The 13,169-nt window shown below is 49.0% G+C and overlaps 1 protein-coding gene across 1 annotated transcript in view; it reads left to right on the forward strand.

Annotated features, from left to right (window-relative positions):
- Positions 1-13,169, forward strand: part of PIN1 (peptidylprolyl cis/trans isomerase, NIMA-interacting 1) — an 89,854-nt gene that overhangs the window by 12,822 nt on the left and 63,863 nt on the right. The window contains exon 2 of the mRNA XM_085883262.1: positions 12,422-12,622. Within this exon, the coding sequence (XP_085739388.1) occupies positions 12,422-12,622 (201 nt within the window). The remainder of the gene's footprint in view (positions 1-12,421; positions 12,623-13,169) is intronic.

Raw genomic sequence — 13,169 nt, forward strand, 5'->3', positions numbered from 1 at the left:
CAACGTAAACACACGGTGCTTTTAAACGGGCACACACGGCGCAGGTGTCGACCTCCGCATCCCAAACACGTCCGCGGGGTCACCTCGCCGCTCGTGCAGCCGCGCGGTGACGTCAGGCCCCGGCCCGCACCGAAGGACGTGTGTGCGTCCCGGGGCGCTCGCGACACCGCGTGGGCCCCCGGGCCATCTGGCACGCTGCGGCCGGTGATGGCCCGAACATCTCAGAGTCTGCTCGACAGCTGCAGCAGTGTCGACCGCCGAGGTAAATGTAATGGCTTCACCCTTCAGCCGTAGAACCGCCGAAACCATTTTCGCATCTTGCAAACCAGAAATAAAACTATCTCTGAGCCGAGCTGGACGCTCCTCTGCCGTGAACTTGCAGGCCACGGAAGAATGCTTAATCCGCGCCACGAAATCAGCGACGCGCTCCCCTGTACCTTTCGTGAGGCGATCAAACTGGTCTCGAGCCAGCTGTAATGACTTCTCCGGCGCCATGTGTGCTTTCATCCTCTGCACAATGTCTCGAAACGACAGCGCGTCCCCACTGGGCTTGTCTGGCGCCAAGAAATCACTCAGCAGTCGATAATGCTCCGCCAACAGCGAGGCGAGCAAGATCGACTTCTGTTTGTTCTCGTTGACCACATCATTCGCGTGGAAATAGCACCCCAATTGTTCCGAAAACAATTCAAAGTCGTCTCCGACGAAAACGGGCACCTGTCGTGCGCCGTGACTCGTCGATCAACCATCCTCGTCAGCCAACTGTGGTGTCCGAGGTGCAGCGGAACATGGAGGGTGAGAGCGTAGCAGTAACTCCGCTTTATTGCGCGTGCGAATGTACATCAGTGGTGACCAAAACTGCACACAATATTCTAGATACGGCCCTCACTAAATTCCTGTACAATGTTAACACCACCTCTTTTGATTTATAAATGATCCCCCTCTGAATACAGCCAAAAACCTTATTTGCTTTACCTATAGCTGCCTGGCATTGTGCTGCCTGCTTACCTCCCATATCTATTACCACCCCCAGATCCTTCTCCTGTGTGACACGCTCCAAAATTACCCCTTGCATCCTGTAATCTCTATTTTCATTGTTCTTGCCCATCCCCAACACCTTACACTTGCTCAGGTTAAATTCCATCTGCCAATCTTTTGCCCAATCTCTACAATTATCAATACTTTCCTGAATCTGATCACCACCCCCTCTGCTTTCAACCTTATCTCCAAGCTTTGTGTCATCTGCAAATTTGGAAAGCTTGCTCTTCACCCCATTATCCAAATCGTTGATGTAAATAATGAATAGTAATGGTCCGAGTACTGATCCCTGATGTAACCCACAACTTGCAACCTTTCAGCAAAACATCCTCCCACTCACAGCCACTCTTTGCTTCCTATCACGAAGCCAGTTTGCAATCCAATTAGCTACCTGACCAACCACTCCAAAAGCCCTCACTTTGGCTCACAACCTCTGATGTGGTACCCCATCAAATGTCTTTTTAATGTCTAGATATACTATGTCCACTGCCTTTCCCTCATCCACCAAATCAGACACTGCTTCATAGAACTCTTAAAAAAAATTGTTAGACAGGAACTACCTTTGGTAAACCCATGCTGACTACCTTTAATTAGTTTGTATTTATTTAATATTTTAAATGGTTCCTTATTTGGTCCTTGATTAATGTCTCCAACACCTTCCCCACAACTGAAGTCAAACTAACAGGTCTATCGTTTCCCAATTCTTCTCTGGATCCTTTTATTAAATAATGGTATTACATTTGCTACTCTCCAATCCTCCGGTACCTGTCCTGACTCCAGTGAACTGTTTAAAATATCCGTTAACATCTCGCTTACCTGCTCAGCCACCTCCATCAATACTCTCAGGTGCATATTATCTCTCATCAATACTCTCAGGTGCATATGTGAGGTCAGGTGTCAGGTCAGGTTCGATCTGTGACCTGCTACAGGTACCATGTAAACCTGTACTAACCTGTTCCATGGTCGGGTTGTCGGCGACTAAACCGTCTCCCCCACCAGGTTTTCTGGTGAGGAGGGTGTTTGGATATGGACACCCAGCAGGATTAAAAACAAAACCTGTCAAAGGGCGGAGGAGCTCCTTGTGAGCCAACGGCCATCCATATCTAGTGCCCAACTGTGTCTGCGGACGTCCTCCTGCAGTTGGGTTACTTCTTATTAGGAGGTTGGTGGCAGGATTTGCACTCCAGCCACCATAAAACGCTTCATTCCGCAAAACGCAAAAACGCAAAAAAATCTGAAAACCCACTCCGTGGGAGTACCTCCTGTGCAGCTTCCCTTCGCAGGGCAGCTCACCGGATGATGGGATTGGGGCAAAGCCTTCGGGACCCCCAATCTTTGATAGGAGGGAAACCACGGGGTAACATCCCTGGGTCAGATTGCGGGAGAGTGTGTCGGAGTGGTGCTGAGGTGTCGTCCACCAGACGGCGGTCTCCTTGGGTTAACCTGAGGCGGTCCCTTCGGGTGGGTGCCTGGAATGTCCTATCCCTAAGAGAGGATGATCACCTGTCTCTGTTATCATCTGAGCTCAAGCGTTTGGACATCGGGATTGCAGCTCTCTCTGAGGTTCGGAGACCGGATTGCGGCGAGATAATGGTGGGTGGTTACACCTACTATTGGTCTGGTCGCTCTGATGGTTACCATACCCAAGGAGTTGCTGTAGCTGTGTCCAATAAGCTGACCCCAATGATAATTGAGGTAACACCGGTCAACGAGCGTATTATGAGATTAAGGATTCGTCACTCCTTAGGTGTCATTTCCCTGGTCTCTATTTATGCTCCGACTGAGGCGAGTGATCTTACCGTGAAGGACACATTCTACGCCACACTCGAGTCTGTGGTTGATCAGTGCCCCAGACGAGATACACTTCTAGTCTTGGGGGATTTCAATGCATCGACTGGAACTGATAGGGATGGTTATGAGGTGTGTGTTGGTCCCCATGGGTCAGGAACTATGAACCAGAATAGCACTAAGTTCCTTGACTTTGCAAGAAGTCATGGACTTAGGGTGGCTGGTTCATGGTTTCAGCGCCCGCAAGCTCATCGCTGGACTTGGTATTCCAACGCTGGCGGTGTGGCAAAGGAGATTGACCATGTCCTCATTGACGGTCGTTGGAGGATGATCCAGAACTGCAGGGTCTACCGGAGTGCTCAGTTCCTCAATACTGACCACAGGCTTGTTGTAGCAACTCTAAAGCTGCACCTTAAATCCTGGAGAATGGTACCATCCCAGCCTAGGCTGGATGTTGCCAAGCTCAGGGATGAGAGAGTAGCTGAGGAGTTTGCGAACAGGCTGAGTGGACACTTGGGGGGTCTGGGTGCTTTGGGGGTCCTGAAGAGTTGTGGAGCACCTTCAAGACCACCGTCCTTGATGTTGCCGGTGGATGCCTTGGAGTTCACCGCAGGGCAAAGAAGAATTTTGTCTCTCAAGGGACACTGGATACCATTGACCAGAGTCGCAGGGCCAGGCTGAATGGCAGAGCTGAGCTGTTCAGGGAGCTGAGGCGTAAAACTGTACGTGCACTGAGGGTGGACAAGGAGGCCTCTGTGCGAGGAATCTGTGAGGGGGTAGAGCATCACCTGTGGACAGGTGATTCTCGTCCCGCTTACAGGGGAATTCGCGCATTACGTTCATCCAAGCCCATCCCTCGCAGCACTGCAGTTCGAGCAGAGAGTGGTAGGCTCTTGACAGAGGAGTCTGAAGTGAAGGCCCGCTGGGCCGGTTACTTTGAGCGGTTGTACCAGGCTGATCCCCCAGCTGTCGACTTGGACGTCAAGGGTGTTACAATCCCTGTTGCTGACCCTCGAATCAACTGTGGTCCACCATCGCTTGTGGAAACACGGGCTGCGGTGAACCAGTTGAAACGGGGCAAAGCTCCAGGGATCTGTGGCATCCATGCCGAACTTCTCAAGGCTGGTGGAAATGCTGCACTCGCGTCGTTGCATGCAGTTTTGTGCTCTGCCTGGAACACAGGCATCATCCCAACTGACTGGAAGAGGGGCCTTGTTGTCCCTCTCTGGAAAGGGAAGGGTGATCGCCAAGACTGCAACAACTACCGAGGGGTGACGCTGCTCTCAGTGCCGGGCAAGGTCTTTGCTCGGATAATTCTTGATAGGGTTCGCCACCATCTGCTTGAGCACCAGCGTCCAGAGCAGTCAGGCTTTACACCAAAGAGGTCAACGATTGACCGTATCCTTGCACTTCGTGTCCTCACCGAACGCAGACGAGAGTTTCGGCAGGGGCTGCTTGCAACCTATGTTGATCTCTGTAAAGCGTTCGATTCAGTGAATCGGGATGTCCTCTGGAGGATTCTTGGTCTTCGTGGGGTGCCACCAAAACTGATCGATCTGATGTCTGAACTCTACTCTGGTACTGAGAGTGCTGTGAAGTGTGGTGGTACCATCTCTGACTTATTTCCAGTTGTTACTGGAGTTCGTCAGGGGTGTGTACTTGCCCCCACACTTTTCAGCACTTGTATGGACTGGATTTTTGGGAGGATGTCGGAGAGATCAAGTTGCGGTGCATCGTTTGGCAATGTCAAGATCTCGGACCTTGATTTTGCAGATGATGCAGTCATCTTTGCGGAGACTTTAGACATCCTCTTGGGGGCCCTCGAGGTGCTGAATGAGGAGTCGGAGCCGTTGGGATTACGGATTTCTTGGGTCAAAACAAAGATCCAGGCTTTCGGTGACATCTTGGATGCTGCTGTCCTGTCTGTGTCTGTTTGTGGTGAGGATGTTGAGGTCGTGGATAGATTCACTTACCTTGGCAGTGATATTCATGTCTCCGCAGGTTGTGAGCCGGAGGTCAATAGACGTCTGGGTCGGGCCTGGGGAGTCATGGATTCACTGGATCATGGGGTGTGGCGCTGCCGGTACCTGTGCGGGAGGACGAAAGTCCGAGTCTTCAGGTCCTTGGTACTTCCAGTCTTGCTCTATGGGTGCGAGACTTGGACTTTGACCAAGGATCTGAGACGGAGACTTAATTCCTTTGGTACCAGGTCTCTTCGGAGAATCCTTGGCTATCGCTGGTCGGATTTTGTGTCCAACGAGCGGTTGCTGAGAGAGACTCGGATGAGATTTGTTACCTGCATAGTCCGTGAGCGTCAGCTGCGGCTGTATGGACATGTGGCTCGTTTTCCTGACGCTGATCCTGCTCACCAGATTCTCTCAGCGAGGGAGTCTCATGAGTGGAGGAGGCCAGTGGGCCGACCACGTGCCTCATGGTTGCAGCAGGTTGACCATCATCTCAAGGAGATGGGGATGGGCCTGGCATCTGCCTGGGGGATGGCCAGACGGAGGCCCCTGGAGTACCGGCGGAAAGTGGACGCAGCGACGCGCTGTTCTGGCACATGCTCCCATACCTGACCTGACATATTATCTGGACCCGGAGCCTTATCTGCTCTATGATTACCTAGCTGTTCCTTTACTTCCTCTACTCCAACCTGGTTCTTCTATAAAAGCCCTTCCTCACCTCCTTGATAGATACTCTCATTTATTGGCAATTCTCCTGACTGTTCTTGTGTATAAGTTGAAGAAAAATACCTGCTTAATAAGCCTGTCATCTCACTTTCATCACTAACCACTCTCCCGGTGCTATTTCTCAATGGGCCCACACTGGTCATCACCTGTTCTTTTCCCTTGATGTACTTAAAGAATGCCTTGCTGTTATGTTTAATATTCTTAGCCATGTACTTCTCGTACTCTCTTTTGGCTTGTCGAGTTTTCTTAACTTGCCTCTGTTTACTTCGATAGTGATATAAATCTTACTCCAGTCCTGTTATTTCAAACCTAATAAATGCCTTCTGCTTCTCCTTGATAGCGTTCCTTATCTCACTGCTCAACCACCCTGGTCTCTTTCTGCTTCTAGTTTTAGACCTGATTGGAATGTACTTACTCTGCACTCCACACATTTGCTCCTTGAAGGTTTCCCATTTATCTGATGCTGATTGTCCTGTTGTTGGTTTCTCCTGATGTCCATCACCCAATTCTCTCCTCATACCCTCAAAGTTTGCCTTCCTGAAATCTAATAGTCTTTCCCTACTATCCTGAACTCTAACCCTTAACAGAATCTTTGCACACAATGTTATGGTCACTTGCTCCTCAATGCTCCCCAACCTTCACCTCCTCCACCATTTCTGGATCATTACTTAAAAGGTCTAACACTGCACTCCTCCTTGTGGGCTCATCTACAAACTGGGTTAAAAAGCAATCCTGGACTAAAACTAGGAAATGCTCATCTGATCTGCCTTTTCCCTGTTCCTGGACCCAATCTATCCCTGGGAAGTCAAAATCCCCCATAATCAATACCCTTCCCTAACCACATGCCCTTTTGAATTATTGAACGATGTAAAAAAATTCAAATAAATTATTCAAACTTCAACCAAAAAAGCTTAAAACACTCCCCAGCATTCAATGATGAACCTCTGAAAGTTTAACGAAGATCCATTGGGCCATCAAGCCAGATCGTCAGGTCAGGCCAGATCAGATCTGTGACTTGCTACAGGTATCATGTAAACCTGTACTAACCTGTTCCATGGTCAGGTTGTCGGCGACTAAACCGTCTCCCCCACCAAGTTTCCTGGTGAGGATGGTGCTTGGATATGGACACCCAGCAGGATTAAAAACAAAACCTGTCAAAGGGATGGAGGAGCTCCTTGTGAGCCAACGGCCAGCAATATCTAGTGCCCAACTGTGTCTGCGGACGACCTCCTACAGTTGGGTTACTTCTTATCAGGAGGTTGTGGCAGGATTTGCACTCCGGCCACCGGAAAACTGTTCCTTCTGCAAAACATTCTCGAAGCATAAAAAATCTGAAAACCCACTCCGTGGGAGTACCTCCTGTGAGGGCAGCTCACTGGATAACGGGATTGGGGCATAACCTTCGGGATCCCCAATCTTTGATGATAGGAGAGAAACCACGGGGTAACATTCCCGGGTCAGATTGCGGGAGAGTGTGTCAGGGTAGTGCTGAGGTGTCGTCCACCAGACGGCGGTCTCCTTGGATTAACCTGAGGTGGTCCCTTTGGGTGGGTGCCTGGAATGTCCTATACCGAAGAGAGGAGGATCAGCTGTCTCTGTTATCAGCTGAGTTCAAGCGTTTGGACATCGGTATTGCAGCACTCTCTGAGGTTTGGAGACCGGAATGCGGCGAGATCATGGCGGGTGGTTACACCTACTATTGGTCTGGTCGCTCTGATGATTACCATGCCCAAGGAGTTGCTGTAGTTGTGTCCAATAAGCTGACTCCAATGATAAGTTAGGTAAAGGCGCTGTCACACCTGACGTTTTAGCCAGCAATGGCAACATATAAAAATGTATGTAAAACGTTGGCGTACGCTGAAATTTTGATGTTTTTTTTAAGTTTTGGTCATATTCATAACTTGTTGGTCGTATGCATAACATATTAGTAATGGGCACAGAACGTTTCGTTGTCTTATAGATAACTTATACCAATGAATGCTTAGCCTGTTGTCGGCGTTCACAACCTATGCCCAACGATAGTTTAACTTAGGCATAGCGCGCTGCACGTATCGCCGACGAACTCGTGGCGTAGCCTGTAAAAAACCTGCCGCACGCCGATTTAAATCATAACCGCCTGAGAATTGGAAGTGTCAACCGCGCAGTCACACCTTGACGATTTCGCCAGCGTATGCCGACCTATGCAAAATGTGTCGAAAACGCTGGCACACGTCGAATATGGTATGGGTAAGTTGTGTATACGTTAAGAGCACGCTGAAAAACGATGAAGAACGCTGTCATATTTCATGGTACGTCTAGTACGTCGTGAAATTTCAAGCATGCTGAAAATTTTACGATGTACTCGACGTATGGCTCACAAGTTCTGTATACGCTGGTAATAGGCTGTAGTCACGATATGCGATCATTGACACACGTCGACACACGTTGCTTGTGAGTTAATCATAAGTCGAAACGCGTCGAGGTAATGTTTAGCTTACTCGAAACGTAATTCTAACTTATGAGTAACGTATCTCCAACGCATATTGACGTATTTAGACGTATTTGATTGACGTCTTCCGGATGACCACAGAACTTACTGAACGTGTTTCTAACTTACAGCTACCGTATAATGGCGTATTGGCAGCGTTCAGGGGAATGGGTATATAAAAATGAGCTTCACAGGAGGAACCCGTCATTGTTCCAGACTCCGTGTTTTTTTTTTATTTTTTATTGGGGGGGGGGGGTCGCGGCTTCAAAAGCTTGAGAACCACCGCGCTAGACATTACCTCGTCGTGTTTCGACTTGTGAGTAACTTACAAGTAACGTGTGGTCGACGTGTGTCAACGATCGCGTAACGTGCCCACAACACGTTACTCATAGGTTATAAATAAGTTTCGGGTACGTTAACCATTACCTCGACATGTTTCGACTTATGAGTAACTTACAAGTAACGTGTGTCGATGTGTGTCAACGATCGCGTAACGTGCCTACAACTTATGGTTAGCGTAGCGGAACGTGTGAGTCATACGCCGGCATACGTCGTAAAATTTCAAGCATGCAAAAATTTGAGGAAAACCACAAAGTACAACGATTAAAGCCAGCGTACTACGACGTATGGCAGTGTTTTTCAGCGTGCTCTTAATGTTATCAAAACTTACCCATAACGTATTCAACATGTGCCAGCGTTTTAGAAAAAAAATTAATAAGTCGGCATACGCTGGCTAAATCGTCAAGGTGTGACAGCGCCTTAACACTAGTCAACGAGCATATTACGAGAATAAGGATTCGTCACTCCTTGGGTGTCATTTCCCTGGTCTCTGTATATGCTCCGACTGAGGCGAGTGATCTCACCGTGAAGGATGCATTCTATGCCACGCTCGTCTGTGGTTGATCCATGCCCCAGGCGAGATACAATTCTAGTCTTGGGGGATTTCAATGCATCGACTGGAACTGATAGGGATGGTTATGAGACATGTTTTGGTCCCCATTGGTCTGCAACTGTGAACCTGAAGAGCACCAAGTTCCTTGACTTTGCAAGAAGTCATGGATTTAGGGTGGCTGATTCATGGTTTCAGCGCCTCCAAGCTCCAAGCGGTGTGGCATAGGAGATTGACCATGTTCTGGTTGATGGTCGCTGGAGGATGATCCAAAACTGCAGGGTCTTCCGGTGTTCTCAGTTCCTTAGTACTGACCACATTCTTGTTGTAGTAACTCTTAAGTTGCACCTTAAATCCAGGAGAATGGTACCATCCCAGCCTAGGCTGGATGTTGGCAAGTTCAAGGATGAGAGGGTAGCTGAGGAGTTTGCTAACAGGCCGAGTGGAGATTTGGGGGATTTGTGTGCTTTGGGAGATCCTGAAGAGTTGTGCAGTTCCTTCAAGACCAACATCCTTGATGTTGCCGGTGGATGTCTTGAAACTTACCAAAGGGCGAAGAAGAATTTTGTCAATCAAGGGACACTGGATACCATTGACCAGAGTCGCAGGGCCAGGCTGAATGGCAGAGCTGAGGCGTAAAACTTCACGTGCGCTAAGGGTGGATAAGGAGGCCTATGTGCGAGGAATCTGCGAGGGGGTAGAGCATCACCTGTGGCCAAGTGATTATTGTCTTGCTTTCAGGGAAATTCACGCATTACGTTCATCCAAGCCCATCCCTTGGTGTACTGCCGTTATAGCGGAGGGTGGTGGGCTCTTGACACAGGAGTCCGAAGTGAAGGCCCGCTGGACTGGTTACTTTAAGCGGTTGTACCAGGCTGATCGACCAGCTGTCGAATTGGACGTCAGGGGTGTTACAATCCCTGTTGCTGACCCTCCAATCAAATGTGGTCCACCTTAGTTTGTGGAAACAGGCTGCAGTGAACCGGTTGAAATGGGGTGAAGCTCCAGGGATCTGTGGCATCCATGCTGAATTTCTCAAGGCGGGTGGAAATGCTGTACTCGTGTCATTGCATGCAGTTCTGTGCTCTACCTGGAACACAGGCATCATACCAACTGACTGGAACAGGGGCCTTGTTGTCCCTCTCTGGAAAGGGAAGGGTGATCGCCAGGACTGCAACAACTACCGAGGGGTGAGGCTGCTCTCAGTGCCGGGAAGGTCTTTCCTCGGATAATTCTTGATAGTGTTCGCCACCATCTGCCTGAGCACCAGCGTCCATAGCAGTCAGGCTTTACACCAAAGAGGTCAACGATTGACTATATCCTTGCTCTTCGGGTCCTCACCGAACGCAGACGAGAGTTTCGGCAGCAGCTGCTTGCATCCTATCTTGATCTCTGTAAAGCGTTTTATTCAGTGAATTGGGCTGCCCTCTGGGGGATTCTTATTCTTCGTGGGGTGCCACCAAAACTGATCGATCTGCTGTCTGAACTATACTCTGGTACTGATAGTGCTGTGAGATGTGGTGGTGCCATCTCTGACTTATTTCCAGTTGTTACTGGAGTTTGTCAGTGGTGTGCTGGCCCCCACACTTTTCTGCACTTGTATGGACTGGATTCTGAGGAGGATGTCTGAGAGATCAGGCTGCGGTGCATCCTTCAGGAATGTCAAGATCTCTGACCTTGATTTTGCAGATGATGCAGTCATCTTTGCGGAGCCTTTCAATATCCTTTTGGGGCCCCTCGAGGTGCTGAATGAGTAGTCGGAGCTGCTGGGATTACGGGTTTCCTGGGTCAAAACTAAGATCCAGTCTTTCAATGACATCTTAGATGCAGCTGTCCTGTCTGTGCCTGTTTGTGGTGAGGATGTTGAGGTAATGGAGAGATTCACTTACCTTGGCAGTGATTTTCATGTCTCTGCTGGCTGTGAGCCAGAGGTCAACAGACGTCTGGGTCCCGGCCTTGGGGAGTCATGGATTCACTGGATCATGGGGTTTGGCGCTGCCGGTATCTGTGTGGGAGGATGAAAGTCCGAGTCTTCAGGTCCTTGGTGCTTCCAGTCTCGCTCTATGTATGTGAGACTTGGACTTTGACCATGGATCTGAGGCTGAGACCTCATTCCTTTGGTACCAGGTCTCTTCGTGGAATCCTTGGTTGTCGCTGGTTGAACTTTCTCTTGGATTTGAGGTGCAACTTCATGGTTCCCGAAGAGCACGGATACGGTCAATCGTTGACCTCTTTGGTGTAAAGCAATCACAGCAACGAGTGGTTGCTGAGAGAGACTCAAATGAGATTTATTTCCTGCATAGTCCGTGAGCGTCAGCTGCGGCTGTATGGACATGGGGATCGTTTTCCTAACTCTGATCCTGCTCACCAGATTCTCTCAGCGAGGGAGTCTCGTGAGTGCAGGAGGCCAATGGCCCGAACACGTGCCTCGTGGTTGCAGTAGGTTGATCAGCATCTCAAAGAGATTGGGATGGGCCAGGCATCTGCCTGGGGGATGACCAGATGGAGGCCCTTAGAGTACCGGCAGAAAGTGGACGCAGCAACGCGCTGCTCGGACGTATATGCTCCCATACCTGACTATTCGGCCATCACTGAAATGTTGACATGTGCACACAGAAAAACATCTCTCTTCTCGTAAAGATTTAGTCCTCCAGGAATAATTCATCAAACCTAAAGTATCAGCATGGCAAGGAAATTAACCTCTTACTATCGTATGGGCCCATACACATGACCCCCATTCATACTGAATTAGTCAAGTGAGAGAGAAATAGCACAGGTGATGGAGCCCCAGACTGCATGGCAGGTGTGTGACTCATAAGGTGGAAGGCAAGCAGCTTACGAGGGCAGAAATGTGCCAACAGCTCACATCCCAGTGTGTGGAGCAAAAGCACAAGATACCCAGGCCAACAATGCATGTTCCACTGTATCATTGAGTAAGAGCACAAGAGAGTGAGTGAAAGGCAAGATCATCCCTTTTCTTCCAGTCCATCCCCTTCCTCCCAACCCGCTGATCAACCCTGGCTAATGAAAGCATAGCAAGGAAGCGAGGAGGGGGGTGGGGGGGATGGGTGTTGTGTGCCCAGAGGGTCCTGCAATCACGACTGGGTAGGGTGTGGGACCAATCGTTGCTCAGACTTTCCACCATTGATGGACTGGGAGTGGTCTGAGGCTCACCCTCCCCTCCCCCCAATCTCACATAAATGATGTTTTGGAGGGGGTAGAGGAGGGACCTTGTCTCATTGATGGTGGAATGGAAAGATGCTGCATCACCCCTCCCCCTACACCTAACCTCGTCCAGTTCGACATGTGGGACAGGGCCATGTCTTCAATACATTGTCCAAAAGGCCCATAAACTACTGGACTAAACATTGGTTAAAGGCCTCATGATAATTGCATTATCCAGATAACCCTCCCCTCACCCCCACTCTCCCCCCATCCCCAACCTCACAACCCACCATAAATGTAATTAATGATTTTGCATATTGTTTTATTTGTCATCTGTCGCTTAAATGTAGCTGTCTTAATGTGTGACTGTTGTTTATGAACCTGCAGATTCTGTTTATTATTTCAACCACACCACTAAACGTAGTCAGTGGGAGCGGCCAAAGCCTGGAGAAACTGTTGGAGAATGTCCTGGTGGGGAGGTGCGCTGTTCTCACCTGCTGGTAAAACACCGTGATTCGCGTCGACCATCCTCGTGGCGACAGGAAAATATCACACGTACCAAAGATGAGGCACTTGAAATGATAGAAGGTGAGGTTGGGGCTCTCTGTCTGTCTCTGTCTGTCTCTGTCTCTGTCTGTCTCTGTCTGTCTGTCTGTCTGTCTGTCACATTATCTCCTCCTAAACAGTTGTGCAGAAATCCACCAAACTTAGTAGGTATGATCATGATATTTGTAATATCCAATGAAACTTTGCAGATGCAATCAACATTGGGGAGCATGAAATATGTAACTATTTCTTGGATTTGGTGCCCAATTCATGCCCCAGGGTGCCAAAGGTGTCACAATGGATGATGATGATGATTATTATTATTATTATTATTTATTTTTTAAATACTCAAAATTTGATGGGTCATTCCTGGTGGAAGTTTTGCCATCTTTCAACTTTGCTTGAGGTGGGAAGTGTGGGTATTTGCAATGGCGCGCCATCGATTTCACTCGAGTTAAGGTTGTTAAAGCCATTTAGATATCCTTTTTAATTTTTGTAATACATGTCCAACCTAGGCCAAGGCTTGCAGAAGAGCCTGCCCATAAAGCGTAATAGTCACAGTTTTGACTGCTGTTTCCTGATGATGGTT

Source organism: Eptatretus burgeri, chromosome 5 (assembly GCF_056783735.1).
Source record: "Eptatretus burgeri isolate ZD-2024b chromosome 5, Ebu_testis_v1, whole genome shotgun sequence".
Lineage (NCBI taxonomy): Eukaryota > Metazoa > Chordata > Myxini > Myxiniformes > Myxinidae > Eptatretus > Eptatretus burgeri.